The 23,096-nt window shown below is 36.9% G+C and overlaps 2 protein-coding genes and 1 long non-coding RNA gene across 8 annotated transcripts in view; 1 reads left to right on the top strand and 2 right to left on the bottom strand.

Moving 5' to 3' along the window:
- Positions 1–20,039, top strand: part of LOC139935944 (plexin-B2-like) — a 99,135-nt gene extending 79,096 nt beyond the window's left edge. Inside the window, exons 7-8 of the transcript XR_011785867.1 lie at positions 18,167–18,298; positions 19,927–20,039. The gene's annotated coding sequence lies outside the window, so the exon portion shown is untranslated. The remainder of the gene's footprint in view (positions 1–18,166; positions 18,299–19,926) is intronic.
- On the bottom strand, positions 5,047–12,534 carry LOC139935945 (uncharacterized). 4 transcript variants are annotated; one of them, XR_011785871.1, is made up of 5 exons: positions 8,431–10,460; positions 7,352–7,451; positions 6,651–6,775; positions 6,057–6,174; positions 5,047–5,518 (listed from the first exon to the last, which is right to left on the bottom strand). It is a non-coding gene; the product is annotated as an uncharacterized lncRNA (long non-coding RNA). The 4 variants fall into 4 exon arrangements; XR_011785869.1 differs by adding an exon at positions 12,172–12,534 and having other exon boundaries at positions 6,651–8,606; XR_011785870.1 differs by having other exon boundaries at positions 6,651–7,451; positions 8,431–10,463.
- Positions 14,587–23,096, bottom strand: part of LOC139935942 (sodium/bile acid cotransporter 7-like) — a 33,799-nt gene continuing 25,289 nt past the window's right edge. The window contains exons 8-12 of one of the 3 annotated variants that reach the window (XM_071930592.1): positions 22,582–22,747; positions 21,426–21,551; positions 20,020–20,170; positions 18,705–18,758; positions 14,587–16,847 (exon numbers count right to left, since the gene is read on the bottom strand). In XM_071930592.1, coding sequence (XP_071786693.1) covers positions 18,734–18,758; positions 20,020–20,170; positions 21,426–21,551; positions 22,582–22,747 — 468 coding nt within the window. In that variant the 3' untranslated portion in view covers positions 14,587–16,847; positions 18,705–18,733. The other 2 variants (XM_071930590.1, XM_071930591.1) reach the window with 2 other exon arrangements.

The following is a 23,096-nucleotide window of genomic DNA, read 5'->3' as shown; positions in this document are numbered from 1 at the left end:
TTGGAAATATTTCAGAAATGACACACAATCGGCTAAGTATCGTAGCGTCATACGTTATCGACCCTCATATGTTTTCGGTCCCTAACTTCGATTCCCGTTTATCGTGAAAATGTGCAAGCTGCACCGGTGACAGAAGCTATGCAGTTTACTCACGGTCTGTATTTTCATCAGGCTTAATCATACTGAGAAAAAAGTTTCCTGTCGTTAGTTGTGCTCAAACATTTTTAAAATGATTGATTTTTGGTACTAATCACTAGTGCATGATTATGCCAACATTCAAATGAGTCAAAGAAACATCATCTAACCTCGAAAGTACAAAACAAAATTACTGTCTGCTAGATTGAGTTTCATTCTGCTTTAGTCACTAGATGGATCACGTGAGGTGGTTAATATTTGGGATTCTATGGTGCCCAAATGTGGAGAAAATATTAAAATATTTTAAGTGTAAATGACAACAATTTTTTTTTTGATTTACTCATGCCTACTGTAATAAATTCTGATAAGCACAATAAATATTAAGTCTACATTAAAGAGAAAATATCATAGATTGGTTTCGTATCTCCTTAAACCAAAAATTACTGGTCTGAAATGGGGGAAAACAGGTTGTTAAGAAGTGTGAGTGCATCAAGAGGGGTGGGGTGTTTTAATTTCATGCCTATTGATATCTCTGGATTCTAATAAAGTAGCCATAATGCCATAATATTTTGGATCTATTTTGCACGTCATACTAGCTTCTGAATATTCAATAAAATACCAACCAACGAAAGGTGTGAAAACATATGACGTTGCTCCAATGTCGTGCATGCATTTGCACTGTTAATGGCGTACTGTTTCTCGCAACAAAAAACCAAAACTTTAAAAATGTCAAGACACCATGAAGTGAAAGTGTTATTGTTAAAAAATTGGATAGAGGATTTTATAAAAAAATATTTAGTTTTTGATTGTGAACAATTTTTCTGTTATACTGAAAACACACGACACCAGGATAACAATTTAAAAGTGAAAAAAAGTATTTTATTTGCGAATGCCTGAGGACTGGATCAGGTAAAATTAACAGAGGAGATAGAAATGGCCGCAGTGTATGGGACAAGTTTTGTTGGGACAAATCAAAGTTCAAATTAAGTAGACATGGGATCAAACTTCAAGACTTGCCAATTGAAGATAATAGTTGCCGTCACATAGATGACTTACAGTGGTTGAAGTGAAGCAGTAAGTTCTAGACAGCACAACCTGTGTCGTCACCTGGATAGCCTGCAGTGGTTGGAGTGAAGCAATTAAGACTTTCATATCAGCAAATAACATTATAAATTTCCTTTCTACTAATAAGAGAGTCATGAATGCCTTGATTCTAAGGAGGGTGGCGAGTGGGCAATACATGTATAAGTATTTTGCTTTGTCATTTCAAAATTTAATTAATCAGTCGTGTAGTTGATTGCTTATAATTGGTGTACGCAAGGTAAATGAGAAAACCTTTTTTTTAACCTACAGCTTAAACGGTATCAAAGGGAACACATTTAATAATTGAGGATATTGTAGCAGCGGTGCAGATCAACCGGTAGAGGGTGCCAGCACGACTCCCCTTCTGAGCATGCTGGCGGCCCCTGCAGGCTGATCGGTAAATATGCTCGCCATGACTTGTTAAATGTAAAAAAAAACTCCAGATCAAGGGACAGTATAGAAGCCAGCTTTTTGCATCCTTGTGTCATTTAAAACTGTGTACATCGCAACCCCTGGTCAACACAACAATATGCCCCCTTGAGGCAAATAAAATAAATATGTCAATGAAAAAATGAATGTTTATTTTACTATACTCCAAGCGATGGCATAGAGCTTTACCATACCAATGTTAATGGGAAGGTACACATTTGATAATTGCTCAAAACAAATATTAACTTGAACACCGACTTGGTAACGAGCATTGCAGAGCTGTTTATAGTACAAACTATTGTGGGAAACGACTCCCTCTAAAGTATTGTAGTTTTTGAACACTGGTCTTTGACAATTATCAAACGTGTACAGTGCCTTTAAAGCTAAAAAGGCAAAGGCAAGCCACATTTCAGTGGCAATTTTATGAAAGAATAGCACAAACTTTGATAATATTTCTTGAATGACACAGAATCAGCTGCGGAATAATTTGTTTTACTCGATGAGACAAATTAAAGTTCAAATTAAGTAGAAACGGGATAAAACTTCAAGACTTGCCCAAGGAAGATAGTTGCAGTCACATGGATGACCTTTAGTGGTTAAAGTGTAACGGTGAGTTCTAGACAGTACAGTGTACGATCATATGGATAGCCTGCAGTGAGTTTCCAGAAATATTCCAAGTTGTGAGACTTTCATCATCTGTGCAGGCAGCAGCCAACTCTGTCAGAGAAACAACCAGCATGGGAACATAGACATTATTAAGTAATACATGACAATTATCAGACACATTATTAAAAATCACAAGATTGGGAAGTTTTTGAAAGACAGTCAACGAAACAGTACAAACTTGTATATTAAAGGACTTGATATCAAAGCACTTGGCAGCATTAGTTTTTTATATCTTGGGTCGTCTGATTTGTTAACCCCTCAAACTGGCGTCGATTTCAACAAACAATGTTACATGCCTCACTTAATAAAAACATTTTTTGTTTGTTTTTTTAGAGTTAAGGGGGGGGGCACTGCCCTCATAATGGCCCTTGATTACATTAACAATTTTAAAAACAATTCAATTTAAAAAGAAGTATCCCAAGAGAGATCAATATATGAAACAAATGGGAGTTTAACTATCATTATATCTGCAACTTTTTGTAAAGTATGGCACAAACATTGGTAACAATTTATCAATGACACAAAATCAGCTTGGGAACAATTTATCAGTGAACAATTTTATGATTTTAGCTGTTACTGTCGGAGGATTGCATCAGGTAAAAACAATAAAGAGCCTCAGTGTACGGGACAAGTTTGGTTTGATGAGACAAATCAAAGTTTAATTGAAGAAGAAATGGGATAAATCTTCAAGACTTGCCCAATGAAGATAATAGTTGCCATCACATGTATAGCCGGCAGCAGTTGAAGTGTAGCTGTGAGTTCCTAGATAGCACAGCCTGTGCCGTCACTTGGATGACCTACCGTTGTTGTAGTGTAGCAGTGAGTTTCTACGTAGCACAACCTGTGATTGCACAAGGATAGCCTGGATTGGTTGTAGTGTAGCAGTGAGTTTCTAGACGGCACAACCTGTGTCGTCACATGAATAGCCTGCAGTGATTAGAGTGAAACAAAGAGTTTCATATCAGCAAAACACAAACATTATAACTTTCTTTCAACTGATACAAAATTCATAAAATGCCTTTACGTTTACAAAATGATGCTAGGGAGGGAGGGTGGCGAGTGGACAAAATAAGTATTTGGCTTTGTTATTTGAAAATTATAATAATCAGTTGTGCAGTTGATTACTTATAAATAACGAATGCAAGGTTTTTTGTAAATGAGAATTTTTTTTTAACTTACAGTTTAAACGGTATCAAAGGGAACACATTTAATAATTGACAGCAAGCCCCTGCAGGGTGATCAGTAAATCTGCTGGCCATGACTTAAATGTAAACAAAGCTCCAGATCAAGGGACAGTAAAGCCAGCTTTTTGCATCCTTGTGTAATTTAAAGCTGTGTACATCGCAGACCCCGATCAACCGAACATTATGCCCTCTTAAGGCAAATTAAATGTATATGTCGAGGAAAAAATGAATGGTTATTTTATCTTAGTCCAAAAGATGGCCTAGAGCTTTACCATACCAATGTTAAAGCTCAAATGGCAAAGGCAAGCACCATTTCAGTGACAATTTTATTTAAGTATTGCACAACCTTCGATATTATTTCATGAGTTACACAGAATCAGCTTGGGAATAATTTAAAAGGTAACATTTTTTATTTTTTAGCCGCAAGTGTACAAGGACTTGATAAGGTAAAACAAACCCCAGAAAGATATGACCTCACTGCACGAGATAAGTTTTGCTTGATGAGACAAAGTAAAGTTAAAGTTTAGAAGAAATGGGATAAAACTTCAAGACTTGCCCAATGAAGATTGTTGCAGTCACATGGATGACATACAGTGGTTGAAGTGTAGCAGTGACTTTCTAGATAGCACAACCTGTACCGTCACATGGATAGCCTGCAGTGATTTCTAGACATGTTCCCAGTTGTGAGACTTTCATCATCTTGGCAGGAAGCAACTCTGTCAAAGAAACAACCAGCATAGCAAGAGACAGATGTAAGACATATATCAGATAGTTATTAAAAATCACAAGATTGGGAAGTTTTTGAAAGACAGTCAACAAAACAGTACAACAGTAACAGTAAACATTGTAAAATTAGGAAAAGGCAAATTATTGGTTGGGAAAAATATTTAAGGATTGAAAAACACTAGGTTGAGAAGTTTCTAGAGCTTGGGCAGCATGAGCTTTTTACATCTTGGGTTGTCTGAATTGTTAACCCCTCAAACTGGCGTTGATTTAAAAAAAATGCTGAAGGAAAAGAAAGAAGGATCCAAAAGGAATATCAATATATTAAACAAATAGGATATTAACTATTGTAACAACCCTTGCAAGTATTCTGCCAGCTCATTGGTTTAGAGCGCGTCACATGACATGTCTTAGTTTTGCTACACGACGGTCGTGTGAGAGTGCGTCGGTTTGCCATGCGCTAGTCCGAAGACTAGCACACGGTGCCGTGTGCTAGTCCAACAGACTAGCACACGGCGTGCAGTACCTAGACGTCCGTTGTGTGTACGAGGATGATAAATTAATAGTCTGTAACCATTTCGGATTGCACGACACTACATGCAACACAGTAAGTAAAAGTGTTTGCAATCTGTATTCGCGTCGTCCGTGGATTGTAGCATTCAGGTCTGTAACTTAATAAAAATAGTACAGTATTTAGAAATAATTGGGGTGTTATAAAACAAATAATGACTGCTTTTACTCGTGCAATGGTTAAAAACTATGACCCTCTCGGTGATCCCCAGAGCGTTCTATTTTCCCTCGGCTTGGCCTCAGGAAAATAGAACGCTCCGGGGATCACCTCGGGAATCATAGTTTTAACCATAGCACTCGAAGCAGTCAATATTCGTATACCATTAGATTGGCAACTTTTTGTAAAGTATGATACAAACTTTGGTAACAATTTCGAGGATTGCATCAGGTAAAAACAATAAAGAGAGATATGGCCTGAGTGTATGGGACAAGTTTGGTTTGAATGAAATAAATCAAAGTTCAATTGAAGAAGATTGTGATAAAACTTTAAGACTTGCCCAATGAAGATAATAGTTGCAATCACAAGGATAGCCTGCAGCAGTTGAAGTGTAGCAGTGAGTTCTCAGATAGCACGGCCTGTGCCATCGCTTGGACGACTTGCCATGGTTGTAGTGTAACAGTAAACTTCTAGATAGCACAGCCTGTGCCGTCACTTTGATGACCTACCATGGTTGTAGTGTAACAAGTGAACCTCTAGATAGCACAGCCTGTGATGTCACATGTATATCCTGAAGTGGTTGGAATGAAGCAGTGAGTTTACAAATTAGCAAAATAATTTTCTTATGAATCTGCTTACAAATAAAAAAGATTTGAAAATTGTGAAGCGACAAATTCGGTACAGTTTTTGCTCACATGTTTTAAGTACAATATCATTATGGCATCGAAGGAAACAGAGTTTTAAATAAAACCTTGTATTGACTAATGTGGCAAAAAAACGTAAATCAAAGGTCTGATCATTAAGTTCTTTTAAAGGTTAAAACCTGTCAAAACAGCATCTATTTCAGCTTAAAAACAGCTACATTCGTAGTATACGGTCAGTTTTAAAGAAGAATCCCAACGGTTCATTGGATTTGCATTGGTAATATTTCATGAATGGCAACAATTTAAAAGTGAAAAATATAATGATTTTAGTTGTAACTGTCCACGGATTTGTTCAAGTAAAAGCAATGGAGAGAGATATGGCTTCAGTGTAAGGGACAAGTTTTGTTTGATGAGATAACTCGAAGTTCATTTTAAGTAGACATTGGATAAAACTTCAAGACTTGCCCAATGAAGATAATAGTTGCCATCACATGGATAGCCAGCAGCAGTTGAAGTGTAGCTGTGAGTTCCTATAAAGCACAACCTGTGCCGTCACTTAGATGACCTGCCACACGGATAGGGCCTGCAGAGGTTGGAATGAAACAGTGGGTTTACAAATTAGCAAAATAATTTCTTTTTACAAATCTGCTTACAACTGATAAAAGCTTCAGCAAAATATGAAACATGCAAATTAATACACTTTTGGATTGCCTGTTTGAAGTACATTATCATTATGGCATCAAAGGGAACAGTTTGAAATAAAAGCTGGTTAGCCCCAATGATGCAAGGCAAAAAAAAAAAAAAAGGATTACATCCAGGATTTTCTGATTATTTAGATATTAAACATTTCAATAAAACATCTAGTTCAGACCAAAAAAAGCTATACTCGTAATACAAACAATCTTTTTTTTTTCTTTTTTTTTTTTGGGGGGGGGAGTGCACCTCATCCCCACCCCCCCCCCCCCCCCTGAATTGATCTTGAATGTATTGTAACTTTTTTTGGACAAGTTCTGTTTGATGAGACTAATCAAAGTTCAATTTAAGTATAACAAGACTTGCCCATTGAAGATAAAGTTGTCGTCACTTAGATGACCTACAGTGGTTGGAGTGAAGTAGTCAGTATACAAATGGATGAGCTGCCATGGTTGAAGTGTAGATGATTACTAAGCTGTCACATGGATAACCTGCAGTATTAAGAATGTACAATGTAGCATTGAGTTTACAAATCAGCAAAATATGAAACATGCAAATCGATACTGTTTATAGTTTTTGAACTGCATGTTTTAAGTGCAATATCACAATGGCACAGTTAAAAAAGCTAGCATGCCCTAAACAAGCGAAGGAAAACTTTTGGATTACATCCGGGGTTGTCTAATTAGTGAGTTCTTTAACCTGCTAATAATGCATCTATTTAAGACAAATAATGTTACATGTGTAGCGTTATAAAAACAATTTATTTTTTAGAGCAGGGGGGATGGTGGATGGCCCTCGTTGGTCCCCATCCTTTGACGACATTGTCAACTTTGAAGAAAAAATAATTTTTTTAATGATGAATCACAAGAGATCATTGGATCTGCATTTTTTTTTTAGGGATGGCACAAACTATGTTATTATTTCTTGAATGACACAAAGTCAGCTTGGTAACGTTTTAAAGGTAAATACAACAGAGAGATATGACCTCGGTGCATGGGAGAAGTTTTGTTTGACGAGACAAAGTAAAGTTTAAATAAGTAGATATTGGATAGAACGTCAAGACTTACCCAATGGAGATAGTTGCAGACACATGGATGACCTGTGAGTTTCTAGACATGTTCCAAGTTGTTAGGCTTTCATCATATTCCGTGAAGGCAGCAGTCAAATCTGTCAAAGATACAACCAGCATGGCAAACGAGAAAGAATTAAGAAATACATGTACATAACATTATCAGACACCTGGGATAAAGAATCTTAATTTTGGTTCTTACCCATACACCGATGGTGTGTTAGCACTGTATACTCGGTATTTTCTCGAGTCCCATGAAAATATTTCACAGGCATTTTACTCGGGTGGGATTCGAACCCACGACCCTTGCAATTCTACAGCTGTGTCTTACCAACTAGACTAATTAGAGTAACAGGCCTGTGATATTTTTTCACAAGACTCGGGAAAGTATCGAGTATACAGTGCTAACACACAGTGTATGGGTAAAAACCAAAAATAATATCATCAGACACATTGTTAAAAATCAAAAATGTGTAACTTTTGGAACGAGAGTCAACAAAACTGTATCAACTTGTACATTGTGAAATTAAAAAAAAAAACTTTTTGATTAGGAACTTTATTAAAAGAATGGCACAAGTCAAATAATACAAATTTATTTTTTTCAGAGTTGGGAGATGGTGGATGGCCCTAAATGATCCCCTCCCTTGATGAAATTGTCAATTTTTGAAGAAAAAAACAATTTTGTAAAGAAGAATCCCAAGAGATCATTGGACTTGCAATTTTGTTTAAAGACACTGGCACTATTGGTAATTTGTCAAAGACTTCACAGTTTGTGTTTCCAATATACGCATAAAAAAAAAAAGGGGAAATTTTGAGGTCAATTGGTCGTCGAAGTATCAAGATGATAATTAACGAAAAAACACCCTTGTCTCACAAATTTTGGCACAAATTTTGGTAATATTTCATTAATGACACAAAGTCAGCTTGGGAATTTTGTTTTTTAAGTAACAAGTTTTCAAGGACATAATAAGGTAAAACACACACAGAGAATAAAGACCTAAGTGCATGGGGAAAAGTTGATGAGACACAAAGTAAAGTTCAAATTTAGTAGACATGGGATAAAATTTTCAGACTTACCCACTGAATATACTACATGTAGTTGCTAGCACATGGTTGACCCACAGTGTTTGTAGTGAAGTGTTTAGTTTCTTGATATCGATAGCACAACCTGTACAGTCAGATGGATAGCCTGCAGTGAATTTCTGGACATGTTCCAAGTTGATAGACATCATCTGTGCAGGCAGCAGCCAACTCTATCAAAGAAACAACCAGCATGGCAACAAAGACAGAGTCAAGACATACATGATATTACCAACCAAATTATTAAAAAACCACAAGAATAGTAAGTTTTTTAAAGACTTTCAACAAAAACAGTACAAATTGTTGAGGTTTAAAAACATAAATTTGCTTTTGGTAAAATATAATAGATGGTGTAACATTAAAACAAATCTGAAACAAGTGTTTGCAACCAATCTAAACAAAAAGACCTCATTAATTGCTTGCTTAAAAGTAATTTATACTGGCTAGTTTATTTTCTTTTTAAATTTTTATTTATTTAACACACATTTATTTTTCATGGTAATAGACCTTTGTTATAGTAATTGTATTATGTTTGCATATCGATTTTTTTTAATCATAGATTGTTTCATTTTTGTAATCGATCTTGGGAAAAGACATTAACTTAACGAAAGACAGTGCCATTATGTTGTACTAGGCAAATAACATGTGTATGGAAAAATTAATTCCAGGAGATTTTATAAGTAAGAAGAAAATTAAAATCGATTTCACCATTATTTATTGAAACTGGCTTACGAATGCAATCGTTGCTTACTATAAGCTAGCTATGCTATTTTTTAGATGAGAATTTCTCCAACCTTCGAGCGGAAACCCCACAGATGCAAACACTGAATTCCGAAAAAAAGTGGCACAGTGCACGCAGCGATGCGCGATCGCGATGTGTCAAAACAAACTCTATCGAACGAACGACGTGCACAGTGATCACGGTGAATGTTTGCCGCTGCATCCCACACACGTGAAACCAATGTGGAACCAATTTCTACTTAAGCAACTGTAGAATGTATGCGGTATAAGGTGCTACGCGTGACGTCATAATAGGCAACGCGTGTGATAGTAAGCTACACACTGTTAAAAAAAAAAGGAAAACATAAATCAGAAAAAAACACCCAAGAAGTTCTTCTCCCAAATTGAACAAAGAAAAAACAATCATGATTATTTTTTACACTTGTGTATGTTCTTTTAGTTATAAAGCTTATATAAGTAGTCACTCATATTGAGTCTTTAGGCCAAAGGCCACCTTATCCCAAATTTTAACTATGAAATTGTATTCTTTATTAGGCAAACTTTTTTAAATAGCATTTACAATTCCTGGAATGTAATTCCACCAATCTAAGAAACTCCCAAGTTCTTTCTCTTTTTAAATCTGGCCTCCTTGGCCGTTACTCACCAGCCAGTGGTGGTGATTAATTTGGATAGAACAGTTTTCCTGTATATTCTTTGTGATTTTGTTTACTTTTCGGGGTTTCCCTTTTGCACCAATGTCATTCTGATGTATTTGTGCAATGAAGGTCATAAAATAAAAAATAATAGCGAACGGTAACGGAATAGAAAGGGTGTCGGAAATTTTGGATAGCGGGTCACTCAGCCCGACATGGTATTTAATGCCTGGCTAGAACACAAGGGCACTGAACAACTTGCAAGTGTGAAATTTCAGAAAATGAAGCATTTGGTTGGGAAACAAAAGGATTGAAGGCAGTGGACACTATTGGTAATTACTCAAAATAATTGTAATCATAAAACCTTACTTGGTACCAAGTAATAGTGATTTTCAACAGACATTAAAAACTGGAGAGCGACACCATAAATATATGGTCTAGAATACTTTATTATAAAATAACAGAGGTACATTGCTACTGAAATAGATTAAACCGCGGCAGTCGATAGATGTGGACGGCACCACGCCCAAGACCTGACTGCCCCAAATAATGGCAAGCTGATTTCTTAAATTGAGAACAGTCATTGCTTACGTAATAGTCGTTCAAATTGTCAGCCTGGCAAACCTGATGAGGCGCAGTAAAAGAATTTAAAGAATTTAAAACGCTTTACACAATGCACCACAACACTTTTTATGTTGATTTACACTAAGCAAGAAAACTGGTCTTTATTAATTACCAAGCAGTGTCTTAAAAAAACATATGTATGAGAGGTTTTGAGCGTCGGGCAACACAGTTGAGAGTTGAACAAAACCAATATTTTTTGAGAACTGGGGCAACATCCAATGGGAAAATTTAATCCACTACTAGCTGAACAATTTGGGAGCTAAATATCAGAACATTCACAAAATTTTGAGAAATAGACCTCTAAAAACACAAACCAAAGATGTAGCACAACATCAAAAATAAATTAAACATTCGAGAGTTTTAGATTGGCATGCAGGTCTGTTAGTGACAGGATATTGTGCAAACAATCAACAAAGGACAAGTTAAAAATTTAAAGGTTGCAATCCACTTGGATTGGAAATGTGCTAGATTCAATTCCAAGATGTCACAACACTGGCTTCACAAAACAATTTGTCAGTTAAGTAAAAATTCTTCAGGTTTTGAAATTCTGACTGAACGATTTGCGCAGAAATTAGCGCAGAGACAATTAACAGTGAAAACACATAAATTTTAAGACAATTTAGAAAACAATTTTTAAGATGATTGAGCGATGGTTTAAACATTGGCTTTTGAGAGTCAGTTGGGCCAAGACTTGGACAGTTTGATAGTTGAAAACAATCATTAGCTTGGCAAGTGTTCGAGGGATAACACAACGTACATGGGGAAAATAAATATGATCACATCCACTTAGTGAATCATTAAAGGTACACTTTGCCTTGGATCGGACGATTTGGTCTATAAAAAGCGTTTGAAACCATTTGTTATAAAATGCAAATATAGGTAGAAAGAAGTTGTAAAAGTAGAATACAATGATCTCCACAAATATGCCTTGAAATTGCGTGGCTTTCTTTTACCTCGTCGACTAACACTGTCGGCCATTTATGGGAGTCAACTTTTTGACTCCCATAAATGGCCAATTGTGTTAGCTCGCGACATTATTGGAAAACCGTACAATTTTCAGTGATATTTTTGTGCATCATTATATTGTACTTTTACAACATCTTTTTAACCATATGCATTTCATAACAAACGTTCTCAAACGCTTTTTATAAACCAACTTGTCCGATCCAAGTCAACGTGTTCCTTTAAGATCTGAATTATCGTACATTGGCAAAAGTTTGAGAAATAGACACGAGCCTCAAGAAACATCAACTAAATACAGCAGAAGTTAACATCAGTAATAGTTTGAGCATTGAGAAGTTTATGATAAGAATAAGCACAAACATCAACTCTGTACAACCATGGTACAACAGCAATCTTTACTTTCGGCGGGTATTGGATGGTGCTTCTGGACGTGTTGGCCCGGGTGTATGTGTATTGGGTGGTCACTGCGAACAGCGGCTAAGCTGTTGGCCCGCAGAGCCTCCCAGTCGGAAAAGATTCCGCATGGCGCCACCACTTTTTCAATCAAAATAAAATAATATAGTATCTAATTTACCTGATTGATACATCCCTTCTTGTAAAAATTAGTGACAAAGTGGTGGCGCCATACGGAAAGTTATCCTCACAGTCAAATATTATTTTTTGTTATTAGCCCTCACTCAATGCATCTCAAAAACATAGATTTCAATCAACCAATAACATGCTCTGTTAAAATAATGCTCTTCAGAATTTTTGGATATGAACAACGAAAGTAACTTACGGTTGTTGTGTTGATGGTTGGTGGGATGCGTCTCACCTAGAGCAGTAGAGTAAAGATAGAGTCCTTACTCCATGCATAGAGCTTCCTATGCTCTATGTCTCACCACTGGCTTTGGAGATAATAAAAGTACGAACTCTATTATAACACTAGAAACATACATTGCCTCAAGAAATTGCTGCCCTAATTCGGTCTGATAGCTGCATAAATTTGCCGGATGACGATGTTTCAGAGGAACGATGCTTGACGCTGCTTCAAAGATTATACTCAGTATAACTGATTTCGCTCTCACGTTCTCAAATTGTAGTATCTGTGCCCACTTACACACGTGGATATTCACACTCTCAACCTCTATCGCGCGCGATGCCCAGCTCGCGATCGCTCCCCCACCGAGCTGAAGCTGGCCGCGTTTCTGGCCCGAATTTTGGCCCGAATTCTGGCCCGACTTTCGTTACCGAGGATAGAATCCATGCAGTTAAAGGCGTGGGAGTTTGGCCTCCAATCCTAGGTTTGTTTACCCTCCCTGGGTCGACCCCGGTGTGTGGCGGTTTTTTCTCCAGGACGAACGTGGGTAATTATCTGTATCTGCATACGTTCGTCTGGAAAAAAAACCTACCACACACCGGGGTCGACCCAGGTATACCTCTATGGCTATACGAACGTACCCATTTTAACGAACTTTGCTGTACTGCTATGTACACAGAGTAAGTGGTTTATGAGGGGTGCCTATTGGCAGGAATACCATAAATTCAAGAAGATTCTATATTCATGTATCCAGGGAGTAAAAAGATTACAAAATCGCATACAGCGAAATCACTTTGGATATGAGGGGGTGCCAATCAATTTATTGGCAAAATTTCCTGTTTTTGCTATTTGCCGATTCTATTTTCGCATCGTTCAATAAGTAATTGGTTTCACCAGTAGTTTGTGTAGCTTTTGTACATTAAAGAAAGTTGAACTAAATTCCCCCTCCAGCAGGAGATTTGTTTTGTTTTTTTGTATTTTTTTAAAGCAAACTTGACAAAGCCTCTATACTCACATGGATGATCTAAATTGGCTGGAGTCTTGATGCTTGATGAATGACCACCTAGAAAGCTAACTGCTTGTCCAAGGTGTGGTATAGGGGCACTCAGGTTGTGTCAATCAAATAATGCACTGTACTCACACCAGGGTTCGAACTTAAATAACAAGAGAGAACAAAATAATTATTACATACACATACACAAAAGTGCACAGCCTTTAACCCCCATGGCTTTACGCCTTGTCTCTTAATATTTATGCACGAGGTACGTCACAATGCCAACTGAAAACGAGGCGATGGGCGCAGCCACTGCAAGTGATGGGGAACGTGCGCCCATAGCCTCATTTTGGGTAAGAATTATGACTTCATGCATAAGTATTAAGAGAGGCGTATGAGGCGTTGATTACAAAATTGTTTGTTGGTCCCAAAATTGTTTGTTGGTCCTAAAATTGTTTGTTGGTCAAAGGTCATAATGAGTTTGTATTTCTTGTGAAGATTAAAATCAGTTTTGATTGTCCAATGTTTTGCAAATTTACATATAGCTTTATGAAAGAAAAACTACTTATAATACGCGTCAATCTCATGAGAGAACTATTCCATTAGTACGAGTCCTATGTAAGTTCACTAGAAGACACACACTCACCTACTACTGAGGGCTTTAACGCAATATTATTGCTGTCCCCTGGTCGTCCTCCCTTTATGTCCCTGGTTGTCGTCTCTAGCTGTCGACACCTGGTCCCAATCCCCTGGTCCGTTGTTCCGAAGTTGTCCCCTGGATGTCCCTTGATTGATGTCCCCTTTTCGTCGGCCCCTGGTTGTCGTTCCCTGGTCGACATCCGGATGTCACCGTTCCCTGGACATTGTCCCCTAATTGTCAGCCCCAGGTTGTTGTCCCCTGGTTGTCGTCGTCCCCTGGTTGTGCCCCTGGTCATTGTTCCCTGGTCATCGTCCCCTTGTCACTGTTCCCTGGACATTGCCCCTGGGTCGTTGCCCCCATGTCACTGTTCCTGGACATTGTCCCCTGGTTGTCGTTGCTTGCCTGGTCGTCGTTGTCCCCTGGTTGTAATCGATCCCTGGTCGTCATCGTTCCTTGGTTGTCGTTGTTCCCTGGTCATCGTCGTGCCCTGGTCATCGTTGTCCCAACTCCCCGTCCCCTGGTCGTTGTTCCCTTGTCGTCATCCCCTGGTTGTTGTCTCCTGGTCTTTAACCCCAAGTATCTTGGCACTTCAACCTATCGCCCCTCCCCCAACCCTGCTAACAACAGTAGACAACAGAAGAATTTTTTTTCTTCCTTCCCCGTTTAATTAGATATGAGATGACTTTAATTTATTCAGACTTTTTAAGTCAGAGCAAACTATTTCGAACAGCCCAAGTGATGCAACATAACTCAAGACCTGTATTTTGTTTAGTGTATACCTTTACTCTTAAGTAGAAAACCATTTGGGCAAAATTTTATGAAGGTTGTCAACACAAAAATTTGCTCAGCATGAAATTTCGTCCTTGATAAAAACAGGCTTGCCAACCACATTTCCATTTGTTGCATTTTGCTTGTTACTGGTATTCAGCTGTTGTTTGCTTAATCTAAAAATCAGGTGGACATTTTTGAAGGAATTTCATGCAAAGCAAATTTCGGTGCTTACAGGCTTCATGAAATTGGGCCCTGACCAGGGATCAATACAAGAAGTGCGACCACATACTGGGATTTACGAAACGTTGTGTGAACAGTATAAATACAAATTCTAAACACATGGTAGTTAATGGTCAGCTGTTTTGTAAAACCAAATGTTTTACTCCACGAAATGGCAAACCATCATGTATGTTCCACTAGTTGTATTTCAAGTGGAAACATTTTATGGTTTTTTTTATCACTGCTATTCATATAATACCAACTTTATTGAATGAACAACTGTTAAACTGAATAAAACCTGCTTCATACTTCATGCGAAGCCAGTTTTGATGTCACATGGTTGTTAGCACAATGAATGTTTAGCAGGAGTTGAACATAGCTCAACTGTTAAAAATTATTCGCAGCAAATTTGTGATGTCAACATTGATATGGCATTCACAGGAAGTATGAAACGGGCTTCAGAAGTTATTCCAATTAGCATAATGTCAACAATAAATAACTGAAACTAAAAAAATTCTGAGTTTTCATTTGGCAATATGAATATAAAAAAGCTTATTGAAAGTTGTAACAGGCGCTTGAAGACAAACAGTCACTGAAACTGAAAGTCGACACTCTCACAATCTTTTGTCGGATACTTCCTTACCCCAAATCAGCTTCGTAACATTCACTTGATAACTTTTAAATTAAGTTGTAACCGAACACTGTATAAAATTTAGAGTTTGTTTTGAGCAGAAAACCAATCCACCAGTAAGCTTGTCCACAGATACATTAAACTACAGGTATAAATATCTATTTGCTTGGAAGATTATGTTCTTTTGAAAATTTGTCATGCTGTTTCTGGCATACAATCTGTTTTCTGGCATACAACCCTGCTTCACAAGGTGTTCACACACAGTTAGCAACCGCACACACAGTTCTCATTTCAAACCAACCAGAGCAGTGACTGATTGTACTTTGAAACCTTTACAATGTATAATAGGTTAGTATGTTTCATACTCTTCAGTCTCCTGACAATGACTAGAGCAAGGTCGTCAAAAAATTAAGACCATATTAAAACTAACTCAGCGGCAGTAGAGTTAATAACAAGAAGATCCATCGATCCACTGAGTGAAAGTAGTAGTCCCTGCTAATTTCTTAGCTTCCACTCAGGTAGTAGTTAATAAGCAGGAAAGTTCTTTTCTGAAGTCTCCCGATTTCCCCAAAATCTACTCCGCCATAGTAGAGAAGCCTCCAGACAAAATCTACTCTGCGGTAGTAGAATATACAGCAAGACAAGTTCTCAGATTAACATAATCTACCCTGCAACATACATAACAAAAGGTGTTACCGCAAACCAAGAATGCACTGATACCTCAAAATGCAATGTCTTTAACTCCAATATATATACATAAAAAAACAATACAAGACAAAACCTTATACATACACCTTTATCATGACATGGGCAAATGCCATCTTGATTTTATCCCATTCCAAATCAATTGACCAAAGTGAGGCTAGGAGGACAAACAAAAATCTTAACCCCTGTTTTGGTATGATAAGAATCGGTTTACATTATTGGTGTTTTAAACAAGCACTATGACAGAAATTAGGGCCAGCATGATAATTTACATGGCCAAGGTTCTGCGACTCAATAGGGAGACCACCAACATTAGGGCTAGATAGCTCAGTTGATAGAGCACCAGCATATTTAAGGCCAAGTCACACAGGCCCTGATGATGAGAACGAAAACCTCGATTGGTTGAATTAAGCGTAAGCGTAGTCTGCGTGAAGCAATTCAACCAATAGAATGTGTTCTCTTTGCGTCATGATTGTTATCATTTTTGTTATCGCTGCAGTGTGAGTAGGCCTTAATCCTACGGATGCAGTTTAAGTCCTGCCCTAGTCAACTTTTTTTTGTTCAACCCAAAATACTTTTTTATATAAGTAGATACAGTATACAAAAATATAGAGTTTTTATTTCAAACATCAGGTGATGACTTGCCGTCTTCTTTGCACTCAGTGCTGGGTTCTTCTTCATTCTTTTTTGCCAATCTGGAAAGATGAAAACAACATTATGACATCAACAAGGAAAGACACAAAATTAATTCAAATGTAAATCAACCTTGAAAAAAAAAAAAAAACTGTGATCCGTTTTTTATTTGCCTCAGCTTTGGACTGTTTCAGTGACATTTTGTTTTCACACTTGCAGTTAAAAAAATGAAATAAATGTTGTTGATATTAATATTAAGAGAAAATTCTCAAATATCAATTTCTATAGAGGTTGTACAAAAAATAATGGCCTTTGTACATCATTTCAAGTTTCAAGTGTGTTTAGATTAAGAAAACACAAGGTTGTTGCCTCTGTTGTTATTGCACAGTTATTCATATCCAGGCAGGGTTGTTTTCTTAAAAAATGAACAGCTATCATGTTGCAACTTTCTGTTTTTCTTGAAGCAATAGAATTTGATTAAACACTTGGTTTCAAATGTACCTTTTACATTTTCCTGATCAAAATCAAAGTTGGAGTAACACACGCAACAAACTCACTTAAACCACTCATTCTTTTGAGTTAGTGAGAGTTAATGTAGGGATCCAAAGTGCGCCCTCAGTTTTCAACTTGTCAAAGGTTGACTTTGGGGTGTCGCCTGTACAATCTTTTTTTTCTTTTTTTTTTCTTTTCATAGCTTTGTTCTTGAAATAGCAACTTGTTTTGGTCTCGTATTTTTCTCTATTTTTGTAGGTAGCTTTGCTCGCATGGCTATGCTCCAAACACTGCTTATATGAAAGGACCGGCTTCCTTTCTTGTGTCTCTACATTAATTATACAGAGGTTACAAATTTGAATGCTTAGTTACAAACTATGAACATCTTGTGGCTGCATTTTAATAATAGTAAATACATTTTATTAATGGTAAGTATTGTGAGTGTCATGGCTGAACGGTTTATCACATGGGACTGAAGTTCTTGTGGTTAAGTCATCTGGACGTGGATTTGAATACAGGTCATAACACTTGTGTGTCCTGGAGCAAACTACTTTATAAACTATAATTGTGTAATAGGGAGCGGAGAAAGATTCGTTTTTGGCCTAATGACCAGTGCACTGATAAAAGCACATTGATATGTCATTTTAAAATGCGCTCAGAAAAACTAGTATTTATTATTATTATTATTGTTGATAAGGGCCTATATTTTTCTTGTATTCATTTTGGCTTTACCCATGTACACAGATGTGTATTTAGCACTGTGTATTTAGATTTTTTTCTAAGTTCTCTGTGAAAGGCATATTATTAGGGTGGGATTTCAAACCCACAACCTTTGCATCTAGAGCAGTGTAATAGAAACTAAACCAACAATATTTTTCTTTTCTTTCAGTATACTAAAGAGAGACAATTTGTGAATCATGATGAAGAACTCAAAACTAAGGACAACCCCAATCAGAGTGTCTTGAATGAAAGTAAAAGGAAACATTGAGATACTTAAAGTATACTTCAGTTTCAGGATCTGGTAATTCAATTAATTTCATTTCCTTGAGGTATAAAATAATACACCACAAGTGCAACTGACTGGGTGAATTTGAAATAATTTGGGGTTGAACAAAGAAAATTAGACGGAAGAGGGATTTGAACCAAGGACCTCCGGACCACATGCTGCTGCTCTAGCAACTGAGCTATCTAGCCTCATTTTGACAATCTCCCTGTTTTGTCGATATGTCTTGTTCAGGGTGCCAGTCAGAAGCCACACAACCGTCACAACAAAAATCAGGATGAAACCTGGCACTTTAAACCAGAGGTTGGTGGTTCAATTCCCCCTCTAGCAACTTTTGTTCAAGCCCAAATAATTTTCTTTAAATGATACATAAATATTCATACACAGTTAGAGACGCATGTGAAAAAAAACCTGTTATACTAACCAAAGAACCAAATATAGTTTTGAAAGGCGCTATTTTGGTAGTGATGAGGTTAATCTAAGTGCAAAGATAAGAAGAAAAGTAACATACAGAAAAATTAATACACAGATGACTAATGAACTAAAGACACATTATGATTTTATATTATGCAATAGGAAAGTAGGATTCAATTCGTTTTCAGAGATCTAGGTTAATCAAGAATGCACCAGATAATTGAATGACTGCATACATGTATGTGTATATAGACATTAATGCAATAAATCTCCAGGGTTTGTGATTTACCAATTTACCATGTAGTATAATCTTGTCTTGTCTGCTTCATTTGTCCTATGTCCTTGTTACAGTACCTCGGTTGTGTGTTTGTCTGTCCATATAGGTTAGGAAACAAAAGCGTCTCATTCTAAATTCTGTCATTAATTTGTTGCTTGCCATTGAATCACTGTGCCCTTCGTATATATCATACTGATGTATTACTTTTGTAATTCATACATAATTGTGCACTAATGTAACGAATGACGACACTATGAAAATAACAATACTGAATGAATAACTTAAGGAAGATGCCATTCAAAGTGTTGCTGATGATTATGACTACAACACCAACATTTTTCAAGCCTTATATGTATTTCCTTTTAGTCGTACTTTCAGCACAAAAAGTTCAGGTTTGAAATTTGAACAAAGAAAATGCAACTTGGATTATTTTTGCTGGTATTTATACCCCAAGAGCCTAACTTTCTGGTCTGTTTTTATAGCTATGTTTGAATTCATGAAATTAAAGATCAGGGCCCAGTTTCATGGCCTTGCTTACCGTAAGCAAAGAATCAATGCTTACGAGGCATTATACACTTACACAGCTAGCACAGAAATAAGGGGCTTGCACAGCAAGCGGAGAATGGTGATCTTAACCACAGAATTCGGCAGTTACAAGAGCTATGATATTGAGCCCCGTTTACCAACCTTCCAATAAGTTTTTAGCACTGTCTCCAAGATGAAAGTTAGTTTTCCACACAAGAAAGCAAACACATTTAAAACCACACAGGATAATTTTTTTTCTTTGTATTGCAGTTATGAGAAGTGGAGTTCAAGTCAATTGTAAATAAATTTACAATAAAGAGATAAAAGATTCAGTCCGTAAACAATTCGTTGGGCATGCCACGAACTGACAGCACAATAGTTTATCAACAAATTGTTCACAAACTGATTTGCAAATTTTTGTGATTTTCAGTTCCTGGCACAACCGAGGAATTAAACATGTGTGCAGAAGCTCTAGCATGTGTGCTTGGCAAGGTTAGCCTGTTGGAAATGGTCAATACAATACCTTTGTTTATCAGCTGCAACCATCCATTGCTTGACTCGGTTAACTAACACTCCTCCAAGTAGAATCTGAGTGGGATGATATACCAGAAGAGGAATGGAGATCAAGGATAGATGCTCATAACCTGCAAACACTATCTTCAGCATTGGGATTCCTGTAATAGTTACAATCAGAAAAGGAAAACAGACAAGAGACAATTATTGCAAATCCCACACTTTAAAGGGGCACATTGCCTTGGATTAGGCGAGTTGGTCTATGAAAAGCCTTTGAAACCCTTTGTTATGAAATGCATATGGCAAATGCTTTTCATAGACCAACTCGCCTAATCCAAGGCGAAGTGTCCCTTTAAGAATTAACAACATTGATAAATTGTCACAGACCAGTCTGCACTCTATGTAGCCTTTCATCAACAACTGTAAAGTTGACAAGTGACTTGAACAGGTGAACCTTTTCCAACTAGTCATGAATGTCTGTTGTTTGCTATATTTCTTTATTTTTGCTGCTCTCCCAGAGTAAGCAAAATTCCAAACCAATCATACTCGTTGGGTTCAGCATACACTAACCTTTTATGCAATGCGACTGGTTGCATAAAATTACAAATATTTTACGTTTGAATATTTATGCATTAATCAACATCAACATAACACAAAATGAAGGTGGAAAAGGCCTCGTGGATCTGTCACTCAGTTGGGCCCATGTAGTCTTTCCTGCCCAACACTTTGTGGCCACACAGCTTGGACAAGTCCTTGAAGGCCTTGATGAAATGCTGCATTTTATGTGACCCAAAATATATTAAAACAACAAATCTGTCAAAGCTTAATACTGTATAGACCATAGCGGCCACAAGCGGCTTGTACCAAAATGACTATAGCGGCCACAGACAGCTGCAAGGTCTGACCAACTTCCATTCAAATCAGAGGTTAAAGTTAGTACATGTCTCAATATGAAACTTTACAATGTGATATTTTAACAATGTATCAACATTTCTAATCACATTTCTAATGGTATATCTGTTGACTTTTTACTGACAAAATTTGATTAAAGAAATGAACAAAATTAGCAATGTCTGGGCATTCTGTTTAACAATTTATATAAAACAACAATAATGCTCTCTAAAGGATATTAAAGCTTGTGTATTGGAGTCACAAAAAAATAATACGACAATCCCCTGCCCCTTTTATTTTTACCCATCAGGTTTTTGGACCGGTGAGGTCAAAAACTATAGCATTCAAGCAAAGTTATTTTAAGGGAAGTTTCCCACCACAACCATTTATATACCATGTACCTGTAAGCATACTCTGTGAACATTCATTTTTGTAATCTTACAAATGCTTTTCACACATTTTAAAGGGCAATATATATGTATGTGGCTTAGTAAATGAAAGGGGATAGACAAACAGTTTACCAACCTAGTGTGAGTGATTTATGCGTGGAGCAGAACATAATTGCTACAGTGTCGCTTGGAGTAAACCCAAAATATTGCACTTGTGAGATGAAGAAGGTGAATGATATAAGGCACACTTGAAGAACAAACACTGTGGAGGAGAGAAACAAACAAAGATTCTTAATGCATAACTGAGTAAGTTAGGAGGACAAGATACCCATAAATGGTTCCGTAAAATGGGGTGGCTTTAATAATAATGATAATATATACCATAATAATGATAATATATACCATTTTGATATAATGCAAGGGTGGCTTTAATAACATTAATAATAATAACATACCATTGTTATAGCGTATATCTATAAAGTAAAGGGAAATCAACAATTGTACAAAGTACACAGATATGTTTTCATCCAGGTTTTGAACTGTTCTGATATCACAGCCTGTTTGACAACCTCTGTAAGACTGTTCCATGACTGAACTGCTGCATAATGGAAAGAGCGAGAACCGTACAACTTGGTTTTGATAACTGGGGGAGTCAGAAGGGATTTATTCTAAGATTACAGATTCTTAGTTGTTTGAAGGGCTTTTTACCTGTTAATCCTTAATAGTCATATTTTTATTGTAAGAACTGGAGTACATTTTAGAGTACATGTTGGGATTGGATAGCAAAAAAGAACATCCAATTAAAGAGCCCATTTTAACTTCTCAAAATTGAATACCTGGTTTTCCAATTCCTTCATGACAGTCATTTGCTTGTGCTGGAAATCTTGAAACAACACCAGCTCCTGTGGAATTCAATGCTAACGGTTCGGTACTTTCATGCGCCAATTTGGAACATGTTGGAGATGAAAACGCAGCTGACTTAGATGATTATCTGTCCACTGTTTTCTTGCTTGAAATTACCTTCCTGGTTCTCATTGTTCAGGATTTCACGGCCGATATCAGAGGTTTACTCAATTATTTTGCCAAGAATGTTGCCTCAAGCCGGTTGCCTATCACACTGCCTCTATGTTCTGCAGTGATCTACATTGTAAGTATGTGTTCCGACCACCAAAGTTTTCATAAATTTTGTCGTCCAAGAAACCTTAAGTTCAGCTGATACCTTAATTTGTAAATTTGTATAATAAACCACTGATGAATGAATGAATGAATGAAAGACCAAATGCCAAACTTACCTATGAAAATCATTGCACATAAACTATAGTGATCAATATGTAGAGCAGTGTTTGAGAATGTATCACAGAATGTAGAGTAGATGATAAGGAGAAGAACTGCTTTACCCAAGGTCCCAAATGGAGGCTTGGTTCTCTCCAACCATCCCTTGATAAATAGTCGCACAATCTACAAAAGAAAAAACAAAGTCATTGGATTATTGGTTTTATGGTGAATAAAGGTAATTCAATTCAATTCAATTCAATTCAACTGTGGTGAAATGGTGAAGAGGTCATACTGTCCAGAAGTTATTTGCAGTTCTTAGGAACTTTTTTGCAAGACTTTTGCTTTGCTTTCGAATAAACACATACTTCAATTGTCTGAATTCAGTCAATTTAGCTTGAAATCTGGCTCCTACAATTTGAAGATACTAATCGAAATTCTACCGATGTACATGTAGACACGTGATCAATATGGCCCTGTTTCATGGTCTAGGATAACGTAACTTAAAGAAAGCATTTCCTTGTTTCTATACATG

The sequence above is a fragment of the Asterias amurensis genome, chromosome 4 (genome assembly GCF_032118995.1).
Source record: "Asterias amurensis chromosome 4, ASM3211899v1".
NCBI classification, from domain to species: domain Eukaryota; kingdom Metazoa; phylum Echinodermata; class Asteroidea; order Forcipulatida; family Asteriidae; genus Asterias; species Asterias amurensis.
This window is presented reverse-complemented; position numbering and strand designations above follow the sequence as displayed.